The sequence below is a fragment of the Notothenia rossii genome (assembly GCF_949606895.1).
Source record: "Notothenia rossii genome assembly, chromosome: 6".
NCBI classification, from domain to species: Eukaryota; Metazoa; Chordata; class Actinopteri; order Perciformes; family Nototheniidae; genus Notothenia; species Notothenia rossii.
This window is the reverse complement of record NC_136909.1, coordinates 2571686-2593717: the sequence shown is the minus strand read 5'-3', so window position 1 is coordinate 2593717 and position 22032 is coordinate 2571686. Positions and strand designations below refer to the sequence as shown.

At 40.8% G+C, this 22032-nt stretch overlaps 1 protein-coding gene across 1 annotated transcript in view; it reads right to left on the bottom strand.

Annotated features, from left to right (window-relative positions):
* Positions 1 to 19509, bottom strand: part of LOC307043329 (zinc finger matrin-type protein 4-like) — a 179387-nt gene extending 159878 nt beyond the window's left edge. The window contains exon 1 of the mRNA XM_079687709.1: positions 19341 to 19509. Within this exon, the coding sequence (XP_079543835.1) occupies positions 19341 to 19427 (87 nt within the window). The 5' untranslated portion in view covers positions 19428 to 19509. The remainder of the gene's footprint in view (positions 1 to 19340) is intronic.
* Between the last annotated feature and the right edge of the window lie 2523 nt (positions 19510 to 22032).

The window sequence follows — 22032 nt, the reverse complement described above, 5'->3', positions numbered from 1 at the left end:
TCCAACGCATCTCTTAGAGCCAGATATCAGTGTAAAACTCAGTGTAGGCAAAAACCCTCAGACTGAAACAAACGCCGTCTAAAAGTCACAATATCTGTAGAGCCGAGTACCACACACTTCAATGTTGAGATAACAGCTCTACCTTATAATGTATGAATATGGGCAGGTGTGGAAGGGTGGACTGTGGGGTAAACATAACTAAACATGCTGGGAATAGCTTTTCCTGTTCATTTATACTTCATGTAGGCTGACAGGTAGAGTGCATGTGGCCGAATGAACAATCCAACAATAACCACGTGCACAGATTTAGTTTTTAGTGGAGAGAATTGGACCATGATGTCATTTGATTGTTCATATCTCATGATTATTGGTTGTTTTTGGTTAAATAACAATGTACTTAGTGTACAGAGTAATCGCTGAGATCTAGGAAAGCTGCAACATGACTTTAAGAAGGTCCAACTAAATAGGAAACACCAGAAGTCAGAACAGTTTTAGACAAAGCCTCAGGTTAGCCAAACTTCACCTGTGTTTTAGATTACGACCGACTTTTTGGTCAATCGGTAAATAATGGACATAAGAGGGGACGCAGGGTGGGTTTCTTAATTGAATGAGAAAACGACACTATATAACCCGTACCTGCTGGAAAACACAGGTGTAATTAAAAACATTAATAAAGCAGAATCCCATTTAGCAGCTAATTGCATGCCGGCTTCCTTTCACGCTGTCCTGACTCACTGGGACTTTAATGAACTGAGCTTTTCCTACAAGTCACAATATCTAAAGTCCTAAAAAGCCTATTGTTATTAACATTATTTTAATTTCAACCTATGTGCACTTCCTTGTTTTTTATGCTGCTGCAATGCAAACATTTCCCAGTTTGGATCAATGAAGTACTTCTTATCTTATCATTATGGATGCCATTTTAGTTTTAACTCTAAATGAAGCATTTGCTGATCTAGCTACCAGTCGGATCGCCTTTGACCTTTTTTAAACAATGTTGCCTCAATCTAATCAAATACTACAGTGGGTACTGTGAGGGGAACTTCTGAAGCAATTGGAAACAGGACTCAGAGGGACACGAGGAGAACTGGAGCTTTGATGGCAAACACTGACGGTTTATTTGGAGCTTCGGCCGGAGAATTCACACGACGTGTCACGGGCCACGAGTTGACACAGGTTGAGATGCCAAATCAATTCTGAGGGTCCTCCTCTCTGGTGGGAGGGTTTAACTAGTTTGCTGAGGGTAATCAGCATTCTTCAATAGAGACTAAACAGCCGAGGACACTGAATGAACTTTAGTTGTCGCTTATGGCTCGGGGTCATCTCCACCACGAGAAGGATGTGTTCCAGGTGTCCAACAAAAATAACTATCTCTGACCGAGAGTTGCCCGGTCATAAACTGATAATAACAACAAAATACTAGGGCAGCCCCTCCTTAAGGGAGATAGCAGCTGTCGAAGGTTGAGCCTCTGTGTCAGAGGGCGAAGGAGGACATTACATAACATGCATGACATGTCACATGTTAGAGTCTTTTATCCAAAGCGACTGACATTACTCAATACTGAGGGCTATCCCACAGGAGCACTTTGGGGTGAAGTGTCTCGGGGACACAACGACATGCTGACTGCAGTGGGTTTGAACTTGCGATCCCCTGATTCAAAGTTCAGCGGACATGCAGGAGAAATTATTCCCTGACAGGTACTATTTGAGTATCAAATATTTGAAGTATTTTGGGGGGTTTTAAAAAGCAGTGTTAACACGTTATAGTTGTTACAAAAGCAAGATAAAGATTCTTCAGGCTGGTGTTCAGCAGGGTCCACGATGTTCACCCTTTCATTTTAACCTGTTAGCTTACTCACATTAGTGCTAAACATAAAGCAGAGCTGAGACTGAAGGAATATTATGATGATGGTGATAGACTTAAAGCTGGAAATTCATCCTGAAAGGAACGTGGAAACCTGCACCAAAGCTCATGGAAAACCATCCAATGGTGTCGTTTGAGGAAAAACGTTGGATTTGTTGAAATTGTCTGTATAAGAAATTATTCAAAATCAACAATCAATGTGGTTAACAGACCAACGGACTAACCAAACAACCAACTAACCTACAAACCGTCTAAATCCACAGATAAAGACATGATGCTACCATGGACAGAACTAACCCTTTGTGAATGTATTCCTCTGCCAACCAGTCGACGTGCACTTTACATCCAAGTCGTTCCAAAATGTATTTTATTCCATTAGACATGCGTGTGATATTGTCAAAATCAACCTTTGAACTCTTGATATATGGCAGAACAATTGAGTTTCTCATTGATCTTGAGTTTTGAGTAGGGATGCACCGAATATTCGGCCGCCGAAAATGATCGGCCGAAAATGGTTAAAAAGGCCCTTTCGGCTTTCGGCCGCTTGGAGATATTTAAAAATATCAGAGAAAGAGGCGCGGATTGCGATTTGTAAAACGTGTTCAGCTGACATTTCTCGAGGGGGTGTAACTGCAAAGACTTTCACCACTTCGGGATTACTCCACCACTTGAAATCAAAACACCCGGACAAATATGCGGAGTAAGATCAAACAATGTTGTTTACATTGCTCATGAGGACAGACCACCTTATTTGCAGATTCTTGAAATTGTAATTTAATTTGTAATTGATTGTGGATTTTGTATCCAGTTTTCACTTTATGTATCTTTATACAATGTTTACTACTTTGCTTATGAGGACAGACAGCCTTATTTACAGATTCTTGAAATTTAATTGTAATTTCATTTGAAAATAGTTACATTCATGTGGATTTATCCAGTTTGCACATTTGTATGCATGCACTTATAGGTGCATTTGTTGTTGTTGAAGGCCTGGCTGTCACAGTCTTTATTTACACTATGTTGTTGTAGGCCTACTGGCCTAGATGTTTATTTTAAAGCACCTTGGCTTTGTTCTGAATGCACTTTGTTGTAGTTATCCTACAGAGAAAAGAAAATGCACTTGACTTGGAATGAATGTACTGTATGCATTCAAAAGTGCTGAATAAATGTTTTATGGACCCGTAATAGTGATTATTATTTAAGTTAAGTTTTGGCATAATCAGGTAGCTGAACAACATTGGTAAAAAATGTATACATTATATATATATATATATATTTCTATTAATCATTTTCGGGCATTCGGTTTTCGGCCAACTGTTTCCTATTTTCGGTATCGGTTTCGGCCAAGAGTTTCCCATTCGGTGCACCCCTAGTTTTGACCTTTGTGTGTTTTTCTAAATCCTTCCACTCTTGAGTCCAAGAAGACGATGGTGCCAAATTGAATTCCATTTTGTTCCAGAGATATTACGTTCACGTGAATGCAACAGATCTGACGCCGCAGTGACCTTGTCCTTTCACCCCGGTAATCTAATTAGATCATCCTTTGCTTGTGGACGTGTGTGCTTAATTTGAAGAAATTCCCTCCAGGCGTCGTAAATAGTATATTTAGTGGGATGGCAATGAATCACTTCTCCCCACTACCACCTCCTCATGACCGCCAAGAAGGTGGAAAACAGATGACAAAACAGGGGTGTTGTTTGTTTGTCAGGGACATTACGTATTTCTTACAGACTCTTCTTGTAGTTCTGTTTATCTGAGCAGCTTTCTCCTCTTTATTGTGGCTTATATATTTATTTGTGTCGGTATCAGACCATCACTGCCCGGGGACAACTGAAAGGATTGTTGGCTTTTGGATCGAGTCGACGTTTAGATCACTAAATGTCACTGAATGTCACTGAATGTCGCTCTACAGTTAGCATGTCTTTGAGTATCTGTTCTATAACCGAGATGACCTGCATTAGTGAGGAAGAGTGAGGAGCAGCAGCTCTCACGCTGACCTTTGACCTTCATTGGGAGAATCCAATATATACCCTGGGGGGGGAAATTAGCCTCACTGGAAATGTGAGGCGTAGCCAGGGTTAATGTAATCTGTTACAATAACTGTCAAAAAATGTTATCCGTAACCTAATCTGAGTATCAAAATATAAAAGTAACCAGATTACTTTCCGCTTCTTTTGGGTTACCACAATATCGAATGGAATGCAGATCAATGCAACCTTGGAAAATAAGGATATTTAGTATAACAAATGTAGTAACAGTGATAGTTTACAAATGCTGTTCAAGCCTAATACATTAATCAAAATAATGGAATATTTGTTTGTTGAATAAATCAGGAGTCCACCTAATGCACTATTAAAGAAATGTATTTAAAATAAAGAAAAATTGCCTAAATATAAACCATAAAGAAACTGTATGCAGTACCTATAATATGTCGATCACATCGTAACACTGTAATCTTGCTAGTATTCCCTATTTACCTTTCTCATTAGAAGTGGGATGACAGAGAGCAGAGTTTATCCAAAGGTAGCCCTCCTGTTAGTCATCCAGTTGCAGGATAAAGAGAAATCCGTAGTTAAATATGCAGACATATACATCTGAGTATCAAAATATAAAAGTAACATGATTACTTTCCGTTTCTTTTGGATAACCCCAAAAGCCCGGGTGCAGCAGATTCTCTCCACTGATCTGAAGTGAAGAACGGCCTTTTTATTCTGCAGCGTTTGGCTTTGGGAGGCGAAGGCGAGCCAAACTGTAATGCCATGCCTGCAGGTCTAAACAATGAGCAGTTACTTTGTGTTTGCTGCTAAGTGGCCTATTCCCATGCAGCGTGACCTAAGCGCCTCGCTCAGATCTGCTGAGTGAAAACATCAACACGAGCGCGGCCGGGCAGCCTGCCTGCTCTTCAGTAATGTAATCAGCCTGGTGAGCAGCCAGAGCAACATGCAGGGCAAACGCTGGGCTGCTGGGACAATACACATGTGACACTGGTCAGCCTAATGAGATCAATGCTGGGCTGCTGGGACAATAAACATGTGACACTGGTCAGCCTAATGAGTTTAATGCTGTGCGGGCACATCGAGCCGGATGACTCACATCATCCGCTTTCAAGGAAACACGACAATATTACACCTGTTGCAAGAGGCGGTAAACAACCAACAAACCAACCAACTCACTAACCTACAAACCAACAAACTAACAAACAAACCAACCAACTAACTAACTAACCAACAAACCAACCAACTCACTAACCTGCAAACCAACCAACTAACAAACCAACCAACTAACTAACTAACCAACCATCTAACTAACCTATAAACCAACCGACTAACCAACCATCTAACTAACCTACAAACCCACCAACCAACTAACTCACCTACAAACTAACCAACTAACTTACAAACCAACTAACCAACCAACTAACCTACAAACCAACCAACCAACTAACATACTAACGAACCAACAAACCAACTAACTAACCTACAAACTAACCAACAAACCAACCAACTAACTAACTAACCTACAAACTAACCGACTAACTTACAAACCAACCAACCAACTAACTAACCTACAAACTAAAAAACAAACCAACCAACTAACAAACCAGCCAACTAACTAACCTACAAACTAACCAACTAACTTACAAACCAACTAACTAACCAACAAACTAACCGACTAACTACAGGCCGGCGGTACATCAGGACAAAAACCACCAGACGTGGGGACAGTTTTATCCCACAGACCATAAGACCGCTAAACACCTGAACTCTGTAAAGTGCCCCGATAAACATTCATCTGTTTGTCTACTTATTTATATAAATAGTTATCACCGCAATAAACCGTTTTTAATTTTGTCTAAATGTACATTATTTAATTTCATATTCTGTTCTTGTACATATCATATTCTATTTACTAATGAGTTTAATGCTGTGCGGGCACATCGAGCCGGATGACTCACATCATCCGCTGTCAAGGAAACACGACAATATTACACCTGTTGCAAGAGGCGGTAAACAACCAACAAACCAACCAACTCACTAACCTACAAACCAACAAACTAACAAACAAACCAACCAACTAACTAACCAACCAACTAACTAACCAAGCAACTAACTAACCAACCAACTAACTAACTAACCAACAAACCAACCAACTCACTAACCTACAAACCAACCAACTAACAAACCAACCAACTAACTAACTAACCAACCATCTAACTAACCTATAAACCAACCGACTAACCAACCATCTAACTAACCTACAAACCAACCAACCAACTAACTCACCTACAAACTAACCAACTAACTTACAAACCAACTAACCAACCAACTAACTAACCTACAAACCAACCAACCAACTAACATACTAACGAACCAACAAACCAACTAACTAACCTATAAACTAACCAACAAACCAACCAACTAACTAACTAACCTACAAACTAACCGACTAACTTACAAACCAACCAACCAACTAACTAACCTACAAACTAAAAAACAAACCAACCAACTAACAAACCAACCAACTAACTAACTAACCTACAAACTAACCAACTAACTTACAAACCAACCAACCAACTAACTAACCAACAAACTAACCGACTAACTACAGGCAGGCGGTACATCAGGACTAAAACCACCAGACGTGGGGACAGTTTTATCCCACAGACCATAAGACCGCTAAACACCTGAACTCTGTAAAGTGCCCCGATAAACATTCATCTGTTTGTCTACTTATTTATATAAATAGTTATCACCGCAATAAACCGTTTTTAATTTTGTCTGAATGTACATTATTTAATTTCATATTCTGTTCTTGTACATATCATATTCTATTTACATGTATATAGACTTGTTGCACTATTTTTTGTTTTGCATTTTGTATGTTATTATATATGTTGCATTGTTGGAGGAGCTCAGGTCAGAAGAATGCCATTGCCATTTCTACCCTGTAGCTTATGTGCATATGAGGATAAAACCTTTGGAAAAATAACTAGCTAACTAACCTACAAACTGCCTAAATCCACACATAAAGACATGATGCTACCATGGACAGAACTAACCCTTTGTGAATGTATTCCTCCGCCAACCAGTCGACGTGCACTTTACATCCAAATCAATCCAAAATGTATTTTATTCCAGACATGCGTGTGGAATTGTCAGAATCAACCTTTGAACTCTTGATATATGGCAGACAAAATGGGTTTCTCATTGATCTTGAGTTTTGACCTTTGTGTGTTTTTCTAAATCCTTCCACTCTTGAGTCCAAGAAGACGATGGTGCCAAATTGAATTCCATTTTGTTCCAGAGATATTACGTTCACATGAATGCGACAGATCTGAGGCCGCAGTGACCTTGTCCTTTCACCCCGGGAATCTAATTAGATCATCCTTTGCTTGTGGACGTGTGTGCTTAATTTGAAGAAATTCCCTCCAGGCGTCATATAGTATACAGTGGGGCAAAAAAGTATTTAGTCAGCCACCAATTGTGCAAGTTCTCCCACTTAAAAAGATGAGAGAGGCCTGTCATTTTCGTCCTAGGTATACCTCAACTATGAGAGACAGAATGAGGGGGAAAAATCCAGAAAATCACATTGACAGAGGTCAAATGTTTTCTGTAAGTCTTCACAAGGTTTTCACACTGTTGCTGGTATTTTGGCCCATTCCTCCATGCAGATCTCCTCTAGAGCAGTGATGTTTTGGGGCTGTCGCTGGGCAACACAGACTTTCAACTCCCTCCAAATATTTTCTATGAGGTTGAGATCTGGAGACTGGCTAGGCCACTCCAGGACCTTGAGATGCTTCTTACGAAGCCACTCCTTCGTTACCCGGGCGGTGTGTTTGGGATCATTGTCATGCTGAAAGACCCAGCCACGTTTCATCTTCAATGCCCTTGCTGATGGAAGGAGGTTGTCACTCAAAATCTCACGATACATGGCCCCATTCATTCTTTCCTTTACACGGATCAGTCGTCCTGGTCCCTTTGCAGAACAACAGCCCCAAAGCATGATGTCCCCCCCCATGTTTCACAGTAGGTGTTCTTTGGATGAAACTCAGCATTCTTTCTCCTCCAAACACGTCTAGTTGAGTTTTTACCAAAAAGTTCTATTTTGGTTTCATCTGACCAAATGACATTCTCCCAATCCTCTTCTGGATCGTCTAAATGCTCTCTAGCAAACTTCAGACGGGCCTGGACATGTACTGGCTTAAGCAGGGGGACACGTCTGGCACTGCAGGATCTGAGTCCCTGGCGGCGTAGTGTGTTACTGATGGTAGCCTTTGTTACTTTGGTCCCAGCTCTCTGCAGGTAATTGACTAGGTCCCCCCGTGTGGTTCTGGGATCTTTGCTCACCGTTCTTGTTTCTCATTTTGACCCCACGGGGTGAGATCTTGCGTGGTGCCCCAGATCGAGGGAGATTATCAGTGGTCTTGTATGTCTTCCATTTTCTAATAATTGCTCCCACTGTTGATTTCTTCACACCAAGCTGCTTACCTATTGCAGATTCAGTCTTCCCAGCCTGGTGCAGGTCTACCATTTAGTTTCTGTTGTCCTTTGACAGCTCTTTGGTCTTGGCCATAGTGGAGTTTGGAGTGTGACTGTTTGAGGTTGTGGACAGGTGTCTTTTATACTGATAACGAGTTCAAACAGGTGCCATTAATACAGTTAACAAGTGGAGGACAGAGGAGGCTCTGAAAGAAGAAGTTACAGGTCTGTGAGAGACAGAAATCTTGTTTGTTTGTTATTGACCAAATACTTATCTTCCACCTTAATTTGCAAATAAAGTCTTTAAAAATCAGACAATGTGATTTTCTGGATTTTCTTTTCTCATTCTGTCTCTCATAGTTGAGGTATACCTAGGATGAAAATTACAGGCCTCTCATCTTTTTAAGTGGGAGAACTTGCACAATTGGTGGCTAACTAAATACTTTTTTGCCCCACTGTATATAGTAGGATTTCAGTTATACAATACGATAATACTTTAAAGGTCAGATCAAGTCTCAAATGTGACTTGCAGCTCCATGTGTAACATCAACAGACACAAATCAAGACACAATACATGAAAAACAAACAACAAACATTTAACGTAACAGCACAATCAGTGAGAGAAAACATGCTCAAAGAGCCTTCAGCTCCATCTGATCTGGGATTCAGCTCTGTGTTTACAATTAATCGATTCTCCCACCACCTCCTCATGGTGCCAAGAAGGTGAAAAACAAACAACAAAACAGGGGTGTTGTTAGTTTGGATTGACAGCCTGAATATTACACCTGTTGCAAGAGGCTGTGAATTCACATCCTGTCTGTGGTTAACGGCTCGCTGCGTCTCATCCACAAAGCACTAAACTGTACGGTGAAGTGTTTGGATCCATATATCGAGCTCATCTGAGATTTAAAACACTCTCCTGGTGCAGCAACAGCCAATCAGGGGATACCAAAGAATGCATTCTATTGCTTTAAATGCAAACAATAATGGGTCCAGTTAATTATTCATAGCATTACCTCACTTGGTGGATCATCACTTAAAAGGTCATTAGGTGATCTTTGGCTTTTACTGACCACTTGTTTAACAGTAATGAGTGCAGAGGGACCTTTATCTCTCACATGGAAGCTTCTTTTACACTTAAACTGCAGTATGTTGGATAATTGACTTCAACGATGAGGAAACATGCTTCCAATTATAGGATATTAAGGAAGTTTCAACGTCACGGATGTGACTACAACGCCTGGCATCTGGTTACTGAAAAATATGTCCAGGTTAATTGTTGCTTGGACATTTTAACAGAAAACCTACAATGTGAATGGGAATTTCTCTCCAACAGATTGAAAATCAGCAGGAGAGGACTCTTTAAAGTAGAGACACTACATACTGATATACACCTGAACATCAGCAGGAGAGGACTCTTTAAAGTAGAAACACTACATACTGATATACACCTGAACATCAGCAGGAGAGGACTCTTTAAAGTAGAGACACTACATACTGATATACACCTGAACATCAGCAGGAGAGGACTCTTTAAAGTAGAGACACTACATACTGATATACACCTGAACATCAGCAGGAGAGGACTCTTTAAAGTAGAGACTCTACATACTGATATACACCTGAACATCAGCAGGAGAGGACTCTTTAAAGTAGAGACACTACATACTGATATACACCTGAACATCAGCAGGAGAGGACTCTTTAAAGTAGAGACACTACATACTGATATACACCTGAACATCAGCAGGAGAGGACTCTTTAAAGTAGAGACACTACATACTGATATACACCTGAACATCAGCAGGAGAGGACTCTTTAAAGTAGAGACTCTACATACTGATATACACCTGAACATCAGCAGGAGAGGACTCTTTAAAGTAGAGACACTACATACTGATATACACCTGAACATCAGCAGGAGAGGACTCTTTAAAGTAGAGACACTACAGACTGCAGGAGAGGACTCTTTAAAGTAGACACACTACATACTGATATACACCTGAACATCAGAGGAGAGGACTCTTTAAAGTAGAGACTCTACATACTGATATACACCTGGACATCAGCAGGAGAGGACTCTTTAAAGTAGAGACACTACATACTGATATACACCTGGACATCAGCAGGAGAGGACTCTTTAAAGTAGAGACTCTACATACTGATATACACCTGAACATCAGCAGGAGAGGACTCTTTAAAGTAGAGACACTACATACTGATATACACCTGAACATCAGCAGGACAGGACTCTTTAAAGTAGAGACACTGCATACTGATATACACCTGAACATCAGCAGGAGAGGACTCTTTAAAGTAGAGACACTACATACTGATATACACCTGAACATCAGCAGGAGAGGACTCTTTAAAGTAGAGACACTACATACTGATATACACCTGAACATCAGCAGGAGAGGACTCTTTAAAGTAGAGACGCTACATACTGATATACACCTGAACATCAGCAGGAGAGGACTCTTTAAAGTGGAGACACTACATACTGATATACACCTGAACATCAGCAGGAGAGGACTCTTTAAAATAGAGACACTACATACTGATATACACCTGAACATCAGCAGGAGAGGACTCTTTAAAGTAGAGACACTACATACTGATACACCTGAACATCAGCAGGACAGGACTCTTTAAAGTAGAGACCCTACATACTGATATACACCTGAACATCAGCAGGACAGGACTCTTTAAAGTAGAGACCCTACATACTGATATTAAAGAAATCCAACACTTAATTCTAAGAACTGCTTGGTCTTTTGTTGACTTCAGGATGAGTTTTAGCCTTTTTCAGAGAATGTTCTTGGAATCTAAGGATGCACTGGTTCGACTTTTCCCTCCCAGTACTAATTTACGAGCACCTCAACTCAGGAAGTCTAACAATATAAAGTAACGATCGACACCATCACTCTTTCCTGACTTCGAATTTGTTTTTACTTCACAGCATTGGGAAAGTAAAGTTTGGAAAGGACGGTTGCAAACATCCATCGATCGGCAGGCTTTAATTTATGTCTGCCAAGTTTGTTATATGAGATTGTATAGTTTGAATCTGGAAAGTTTGACATGCAGGGATGACTTCTGTTTGGATAATAAAAGGACTCACTTGGTGCTCTTAACCTGTTGACCCCCAAGCCTGTTTTCTAGGTCTCAGGCTCGAAAATAACATTTTCAGAACAAATGACCATATCTTCCCTTCTAAAAGGGGGAAATTAATCATCTTTTTTCTCAAAGTAATGATTAAACTGTGAGTTGGATGTAGAAAAGTCAGAATCAATATCGATATTTTTTATTTAAAAAAAATTCAGATTGAACATGGTAAAAAACTGTAAATTATAGTGTCCGCCCAAAAGATATGTTGTACTTATAGTGTCAACCACCCTTGAATGATGGGTGAGTAAACTAAAAGCTTTAGGAATCCAAAGTACAACATATAATACCCTGTTTCAGGATTGATGCAAAACAAGTGATATTTGACCTTTTTAGACAGATTCAGCAAAAAAAAAACACTTCTGGGGTCATTTGGGTGGATTTTCCATATCTCTGGCCCCCCTTGGTCGATTTGGATGATTGACATCTCTTTCTAACCGTCAGAGCCAATGGAATCGAGGGGAACTCCCACATACACACACAGGTTACCAGATAAGGAGTGAGAGTGACTCGTAAAAAAACCGGAAGCTGCGCTAGCCTCTGCTGGCTACCATTAGCAGCTCATTTTTATTCCCCGATTTTTGCATATAAATTGAATTATGGATTATCAATATTTTTTTCAAAGTGACAGACACATTGGATTAACCTATGGATTAACATTCAGCCGCGTTTTCTCTCGTTTTAATGCCATTGAACACGACTTTTGATCAGAATAACAGCAAAGGTGAGCATATCTCCGTGTTTTGCTACCTAAAGCTACATCGTGTGTTGTCTTTATTTGCTTCCCCTGTCACGAGGTCTGATCGCTCAGTGATGATCCTTATATTTCTATAATCTGTGGAATCTCAGGATGTTAGCTAAACTTGTTTGTGCAGATCCAATAAGTACATCGATCGGTATAGAGTTCTGTAATAAAGGCATTAAGATTCAGAGGCTCAGCGTTAGTCTTGTGTTTTTTTTTGTTAAAAATGGTTCATATCATTAATCAGTCTGGACGCAAACACCGTGAGCACATTGGAGAACCTTTTATGAACTTTTTGCAATTCCTCAGTCTAGAGAGGGATTTGGATTCAGCAGATACCTCTAGCATCAAAATCAAAACATCTTTTTGACTCTATCTCTCTAAACTTTATGGAACTTTATTGATGGATTCCTTCAAAACTACCAGTGTCTTTAGCCTCATTGATTTAAGCATTATATTCTATCAAATCCAGAAACTCATTCGCAGGTTTGAGAGTTGAATTATGATCATTCCAAGCAATGAATTCACTTTCCTGTCTTTGCAAAAGAACCAAGGTTGGTTTTTTCTCAAAGATGTTAATTGGACAGTCCTAGAGGTTTCTGGATGATTTATTCGACATCTCTTTTAAAAACTACAAATAAAGGCAGAGTGCATTATACTTTGAAAAGGCAAATGCCCATTGTTCTGCAGATCGAGGGCCAGCCTGGACTCTTTAAAGTTCATTCTGCTGTTCTGAAAAACAGCAGGAGACGATTCGTCACCTTTCATAGAGCACACATCTCCCTCCGCCATGACTTTGCTGTTTGATTCAAAACCACGTCCACAATCTGTGAAAACACAGCCGTTTGGTTCTTTGTGTGCTATTTAAAAATATCCTCACACCCATCTCTGTTGACCTTCTGTGAAAGATACAATGGAGACAGAACTGCGAACGACTGCGGCAAGAAGGCAGAGCAAAGCAACAAAGAAGGCAATTTCAACTTTACAAAAGCAAACCGTTATTGATGACATGGAAGCACTGAGCTTCAAAGGCTTTTTATTTATAGGCATCCCAAATTATAGGCAGCAGGCGGGGGAATAATGGAAGTGTTTTTCTCCTCTCTTGAAGCTTTTTCAGAAATAGAAAATATGACTGGAGGGCCAGAGGAGACGCAGGAAAATCACTGGGATATTAAAGCAAGGGTCCATGAAGGAGATTTACGATCTGAGGCCGTCTGTAACGTGTTGCTGTTCGTAGTAAAACTTTCACATTGTGTGATGGAGAGGTTTGTGTCGTACAAGTGCTGCAGTGACAAAAATAATCAATGGGATTTCTCCATGTGATTTTGGATTATTGCAGAAAATAATCTCAACGTTTATTCTAACACGTTTAATTCAGCAAGATAATCTCCACATATTAACACCACTTTATGATTTCTGAAGTAAAAAGCTAATGTTGGGCTATAAAGGAACTACAGCACGGTCACATGACTTCACGTCACCACCACTAAGCTAAAGGTGGCTAATGTTGGGCTATAAAGGAACTACAGCACGGTCACATGACTTCACGTCACCACCGCTAAGCTAAAGGAGGCTAATGTTGGGCTATAAAGGAACTACAGCACGGTCACATGACTTCACTTCACCACCGCTAAGCTAAAGGAGGCTAATGTTGGGCTATAAAGGAACTACAGCACGGTCACATGACTTCACGTCACCACCGCTAAGCTAAAGGAGGCTAATGTTGGGCTATAAAGGAACTACAGCACGGTCACATGACTTCACTTCACCACCGCTAAGCTAAAGGTGGCTAATGTTGAGCTATAAAGGAACTACAGCACGGTCACATGACTTCACGTCACCACCGCTAAGCTAAAGGAGGCTAATGTTGGGCTATAAAGGAACTACAGCACGGTCACATGACTTCACCTCACCACCGCTAAGCTAAAGGAGGCTAATGTTGGGCTATAAAGGAACTACAGCACGGTCACATGACTTCACGTCACCACCGCTAAGCTAAAGGAGGCTAATGTTGGGCTATAAAGGAACTACAGCACGGTCACATGACTTCACCTCACCACCGCTAAGCTAAAGGTGGCTAACGTTGGGCGTGATGGCGTTTAGTCGTTTCATTTAGACACTCGTTAGCAACCTCGGTTTTGAATCCAGCGGTGAGATATTTACTGACGCATTTTATGTCGTAGAACAAAACGTTGACATCTCTTCAGCTTGTGTAAACCACAGACCTTATTTCTGAGCAAAAACACATTCAGAAACCCATTAACCTCCAGACCAGGGGACAGGAATCGAGTTTTTGGGACTCATTCCTGCAGCTCTGATAGCATAGAGCAGGCCTATTCAACTGGCGGCCTGCGGGCCAGATGCGGCCCAGAACCAACTCCCGAGTGGCCCAGCCTCCCGTAGCCAAATTCCTACACTAGTACAGACCATGAACGCAACACTCCACGTTGCATAGAAACCACCAAACCACAACGTAGCACGTTTTTTGAAAGTGCATCTAGTGGTGCTAGTAACGGTGGTACTATGATAACAACTCTAAAACATGTCCCTCTCAACTCTGAAGCGTAAACAGAGACAAAACGGTCATTGATCTTGTGGAGCAGATCCAAGTCAAGCTGGACCTTTTCGCGACCGACTTGAGCACGGGTCGGATGCTGCATTTTCCGACGCTCCCCAAACACATCACATCTCCGGCACAAATCACGGATGTGATGAAAGATTTCATTGCGAGGTTGAAAGAGAACTTTGCCGGTCGATTGGATGGACTTGCTCTGCCCACAGAGGTGATGGGCTTTGCCAGAGACCCCTTCACTGTTGCCATAGAGGGGGACGTATCAACCAGAGCAAAGGAAGTGGTCCCCTGCATCGACAAGGGGAAATATACACTGGAACGTATTGACATGCAGCGCACTAACGGGCCAGCGAAGTTTTGGAGTGATGTCAAAAAACAGCAGTTCCCTAACGTTCAGAAAGTAGCGATCTGTGTGCTCAGTATGTTTGGATCAACATACACATGTGAATCAAGCTTTTCACACATGAACTCAATCAAAAGTAGCACTCGCTGCTCCCTGACTGACAGCACTCTTCACCAATGTCTTAGGATTGCATTGACATCCTATGAGCCACAAATCACTGCTCTTGTTCAAAACTAAAAATGTCCCCTCTCCCATTGAGGAAGTCAGCGATGACAAATCAGAAATGAGGTGATAGTAAGCACCTAGTTTACTATAGTAGACGTGTAGTGTAGTATTCATTCATATAGTTACCCGTATCCCTTGTTATGGGTTTGTGCACTGAAGGGTTTGACAGTTCTTTCTGTATTCATTTAAATGCACTTTGTAATGTGTCTGGGTCAAATGTGACCAAAACGTATGATTTTTTTGTTATTACTTGAAAAGTGAAAAAATAGTATTGCTACAGTACTACCTCTTTGTGTTGCATTGGAGCTCTTTAGCTGTTTGTTTTGGATGTGAGGACATTTATTAAGACTGCTATTATTGTATTCAGTAAATGCACTTTGTGATGTGCCTGGTTCAAAAAAAAATAACCTGAATATTTGACTTCTAAAGCAAACAAATGTAATGCTACGACTGTGACCTTTTTTTTCAGACTCTGTTAAATTAATGCTAATTTGTTGAGTTTTTATGCACTTTTTGACGTACCTTTTGTTAGATGAGCATTGAATAAAAATTGCATGTTTTTCATCGCAGTAATATGTGTTGGTTTAAAATGTGTCACTACCCGCTTTTTACAGGCCGCTGAATGTCTGGCCCAGCTGAATTTTGTAGTTATAAAATCTGGCCCAACTGAATGTGTAGTTGAATAGCCCTGGCATGGAGCTTCCTACATGGAGCCCTCTGCTGGCTAACAGTGGTTCTTTGTGTAGATCTGCTGCAGCTTCTCAGGGAAACTCTAAATGAGGCAGATTGAGATGCAGCTCGGAGCGTCTCGTCTTTGAAACGCTGCATTTTTCTTTCTCATCTGGCTGGAGGCTGCAGAACCAAACACATCATCCGTATCTGGAGTGGAGCTGCAGGTGAAAGAGAGAGCTGCTTTAAGATGAAACATCTTCTGTTGGACCAAAGTGACACCGACTAGATCTATATTACAATCTAAAAAAATTGAATCTTTAAGTGTATTTAGAAAACAATACAGCGAACTTAAAAAACATTTCCCACGAATTCGTCAACAGAGAATCAATGAAATGTCAATTCATTTACATTAATATGCAATACAACCAAACAAAATAACTGCCCTCAGTTCCTCAAACGTGAGTATTTACGTTTCTTGTGAAGTAAACTAAATACATTTGGGTTCTGGAATGTGATTTTCTCCACGTTATACACCCAACAACTTTCTGATTAATCAATAAAACTAATCAGCCCGGTTATTGATGACGCCAACAACCGTCAGTTTCAGACCTAATTAAGGACATCATTGTGTGGTAAAGACAAACACATTGGGGGGAGGGGGAACAAAGCAATTACTGTCTGATTTGTAAAAAGCCACCTGAGAGACATGAAAGCAAATTAAATAACAAGTGTGTTTTATATTTTTGTTCCGTTTGATTTCCTTGCTGGAGAAATTACAAAAATGTCCCAAATTGGGACATTTTAATTAACAGCAACTTGTTTGATAATCAAATAATTAATTCAGTTCGTTTTTTGAGGAAAGAAAAAAGGGAACAGTATTCTGGTTGCAGAAGAGGATTAGAAACAAATCTTGACATTACTTTTGATCCGATCTCAAACAGAATGAGAGGGTCAGGAGCAGGAGGGGATCAGGACCCAAATGCTGAATAAAGAGGTTGGTGTATAAAAGAAAGCTGTTCCAAACAAACACTAGAAACATGCACAAGCAGGCACGATCATCAGAAGGAAAAGGAGCAAAACAAAAACAAAACAACTAAGCAGGAAGACTTGGAGGGAAAGCCAGAATACAGAGAAACATCCAGGAGCCAAAACCAGAGAAACAACGACGACGAAATGACCGAGAGCACAAGGGAAGACGAGGCTAAATCCACACGGGGGTAATCACAAGACAAGACACAGCTGGGCAGGTGAGACACGGGGCAGCAGGTGAACACAATCACACAATCAGGGAAGAGGGAGAACAAAATAAATGTCAAAATAAAACGGGAAGGCCATGAAGCTGAGGTGTGGCCTTAATCCTCTCCCACAGCTTCTCAAAGTAAAAGCTTTGTTATCGTTTCTCCAGACACGATTCAACGCTGAATATCACTGCTCATCAGTGGATCTTGTTCAGAGATTATACACGACGTGTTTGAATATTATTTAAACTTTGAAGGACAAATGTTTTCCAGAGTTAAGAAGCCTTTTCTTAAACACGAGGTGTGGCAATGACAGTCATCTCATGCTTCAATCGTGCCCTAAAATGTGATCTTTTCGGGCGTCGATGCAAAGAGTCTTTTATTCCATATAACTTTGCTCTTAGTTTAGATTCCAATTATGAACGTAGACATGGACACAACATAAGAGTTGCTTTGTATGCTGCATGCGTCACAATACTCTAGAAATGTTCAGATGAATACCGCCTGATATTTGTAATGGTTGAAAAACTGATGTCTGCCATTGGAGCGGTCCCCATCTTACATTCAAGAGGAAGGGTCCGGTGTTATTACTGTGGGGGCAAATGCTCCCACATGAGTACTGCACGGTTTGCTTGTTTTTGTCCTTTGTCCCTATAGTCCGTTTTTATTTTGTGGGTTTTATTGTATTGTCCTTAACATGTTAGTGTTGTGTCACCTTGTAACTTCTGCCACAGATAAACCAAGGTAATTATGATTCATAAGGAAGACAGAAAACGGGGACCTTTAGTCTAATACTGCAAATAAAGGGAACAAATCACTATTTTTTTTATCATCAAATATGTTTTTTAGGAGAAAAATAAGACAGTTCCAGCGTCTCAAAGAAAAAGTTTAATTATTTTATCTGCACACATGATGTGTGTGTGTTTGTATCTGCTATACTTGAACATGTTATAGACAGATTATTTCTAAAGGCGGTCTTGCTTCTTCTGTTATGCAGATAGACCAACAATCCCACACATGTAATAATGACTCATAAAAACAATAGGAACCTTTGACCTGCAGTCGACTACAGAAACCTCTCATAAGGAAACATCAATGGAGGAAAGTTATTATATCCCACATCATAGACCCATAGTGTCCTGACACACACACACACACACACACACACACACACACACACACACACACACACACACACACACACACACACACACACACACACACACACACACACACACACACACACACACACACACACACACACACACACACACACACACACACACACACACACACACTTTAGGTGTCACCTTGAGAGAATCGACACCCTGCACGCAGAGCGGTGAGCTGACAGAGCTTCACATTCCTACAAATAAAACAAGAAGTTTTATGAAGAAGAAAACAAGAAGAACTGACCCGATTTTGAAACTTGTACTACTGTAAAAGTGAACTCAGGTCTTATACTTGAGTAAAAGTAGAAGTACCAGAGAGTAGAAATACTGCATTAAAAATGTCCCTCAAGTAAAAGTAGAAAAGTTATTATCATCAAAATATAGTGAAATCATGAAAGTGTTCTCAAAGCTGCTAAAGGTGCAGCTAGTTTGAATGACTTTGTATACTGCAGGGTAGCTGGTGGATTTACTCCAGGTGGAACTAAAGTCTGATTTAACACTTGGTTAGATTTCACATCATTCATCCAGATCTGTGAAGTATACTAAAGGGATGGAAATACATGTAGTGGAGTAGAAGTACACAGTAGCATAACATGGAAACACTCAAGTAAAGTACAAGCACCTCAGAATTGTACCTAAGTACAGTACTTGAGTAAATGTACTCAGTTACTTTACACCACACACACCTGCATGCACGAGCTGTTTATGAGGCCCAGCTGGACACGTGCACAACAGCAACAAGAGTCTGAGAGAAATCAGCATGCAGCGCGAGCAGCTGCAGAAACGCATCTCCATAAAGTCCTGCTGTGAGGAAGAGGAGAGGAAGAGAGGAAGATGAGAGGAAGATGAGAGGAAGAGGGGCACGCACCTGAACCTCCACGCTGTATTCCTGGTAGAGGTGCGTGGGAAACACCGCCAGCTGATGTTCCACTTGGAGGGAAACTGTGTAATCCATGGACCGGAGGATGTGGAAACTCAGAGAGCGCGAGGAGCGTCTGCTGCTGGCGCGAGGACTCCGCGCGAGCCAGTGTGCAGCCGAGCCCTGCCCACCGAGCTCCCATTGGCTGAGGCGGTTTAGAAGGCGGGGCCGAAATTGGAGCATCAGATACAATCATCTGCACCTGACAGCATGTAAACATAGTGTACTACGTATAGTATGAGTTTGCATAGTCATAACAGCTTTTAAATTACATCTGCATTAACAGTTGGTTTTGTCTGCTGCTGTGAGAAAAAAAATCCCATATTGGGATCAATAAAGTATATATAATCTTATATAATAAACCTGTTTCGACAATCTATATTCTGCACCAGTCTATGTATAGTAAAGATAGACTGGGGCAGACTAAATATAGTTTTGTCTCAACCAGTCTATAGTCTGCACCTACATTAATTCAGTCTATAGCCTGCACCAGACTATAGCCTGCACCAGCCTCCACCAGCCTCCACCAGCCTCCACCAGTATATAGTCTGCACCTGTCTATAGCCTGCACCAGTCTATAGCCTTCACCAGTATATCATCTTCACCAGTATATCTTCACCACTATATAGTCTGCACCTGTCTATAGCCTGCACCAGTCTATAGCCTTCACCAGTATATCATCTTCACCAGTATATCTTCACCACTATATAGTCTGCACCAGTATATAGTCTGCACCAGTATATAGTCTGCACCAGTATATCATCTTCACCAGTAGATATAGTCTGCACCAGTATATCATGTTCACCAGTATATAGTCTGCACCAGTCTTAAATCAGCACCTGTCTATATTTTATACGGTCTTTAGTCTGCACCTATTTCAGGCAGTGTTTAGCCTGTACCAGTCTATAGTCATCACCAATTTCATTCAGTCTGTAGTGTGCACCAGTCAATAGCCTTCCCCTTGTTATACTGTCTATTGGTTTTAGTTTGAATCTATACGCCTACTGCATCTTATTATTTTGTATTCAGCAGGTGCTCCTATATGTTTATAAAATACTGTGTGAGAGCTTTCTGTCAGCTCAGATTTTAGTTCTGCTTTTATAAAGTATGTGCTGTTTCAGCGTTAGGCTTCTGTCAGGCAGGTTTTCCGATAAATAAACTAATTTCTGTTCCTAAATATCTTTATTTTCTAAGGTCACATTGTTCTGTTGTCTTACAGAATACACTTCAGTAAAAAACATCCTTTTGATATGTATGTTCTGGTCTTGTTTGCATATAGCTTTTACAGGTGATTGTAACATAATACATTTAAAGTAAGCCTCCCCTCCCTGAGTCAAAGCGCTCTCTGATCACAGCCGCATGCAAACGGATCTGCGAGCAGAGAAAATGTGTCGAGGCCGGAGGAGATCTATTTTTATTCATTTGTAGATTTCTCTGCATCTCATTACTCAGCAGACGAATATATTCATGACATGCATTATGGAGGAGTGGTTGTCGACTATTAATTCTTCCCTCTTTTACATCGTTTCCCTAAATCGGATTCCCTCCCCCTCCGCTGCATGTATGCATCACGTTGAATGTATTTACACTTTTAATAAGGCTGGTCACAAACTGCTTAGCAACACAGCAGATTAATGCAAAGACTCTGAAATGAGATTAGAGTGAAGCAACTCTCAGATATGTTATGAAGCATGAGCAGCAGAATGTAGGCCATCTTAAAGGCTGAGGATTTACGGGTGGAATCTTCCCCTCTGGTGTTTCAGAAAGTATTATATTTAAAGCTGCTGATGATGTTCAGGTGTATATCAGTATGTAGTGTCTCTACTTTAAAGAGTCCTCTCCTGCTGATGTTCAGGTGTATATCAGTATGTAGTGTCTCTACTTTAAAGAGTCCTCTCCTGCTGATGTGCAGGTGTATATCAGTATGTAGTGTCTCTACTTTAAAGAGTCCTCTCCTGCTGATGTTCAGGTGTATATCAGTATGTAGTGTCTCTACTTTAAAAAGTCCTCTCCTGCTGATGTTAAGGTGCATATCAGTATGTAGTGTCTCTACTTTAAAGAGTCCTCTCCTGCTGATGTTCAGGTGTATATCAGTATGTAGTGTCTCTACTTTAAAGAGTCCTCTCCTGCTGATGTTCAGGTGTATATCAGTATGTAGTGTCTCTACTTTAAAGAGTCCTCTCCTGCTGATGTTCAGGTGTATATCAGTATGTAGTGTCTCTACTTTAAAGAGTCCTCTCCTGCTGATGTTCAGGTGTATATCAGTATGTAGTGTCTCTACTTTAAAGAGTCCTCTCCTGCTGATGTTCAGGTGTATATCAGTATGTAGTGTCTCTACTTTAAAGAGTCCTCTCCTGCTGATGTTCAGGTGTATGTCAGTATGTAGTGTCTCTACTTTAAAGAGTCCTCTCCTGCTGATGTTCAGGTGTATATCAGTATGTAGTGTATCTACTTTAAAGAGTCCTCTCCTGCTGATGTTCAGGTGTATATCAGTATTTAGTGTCTCTACTTTAAAGAGTCATCTCCTGCTGATGTTCAGGTGTATATGTAGTGTCTCTACTTTAAAGAGTCCTCTCCTGCTGATGTTCAGGTGTATATCAGTATGTAGTGTCTCTACTTTAAAGAGTCCTCTCCTGCTGAT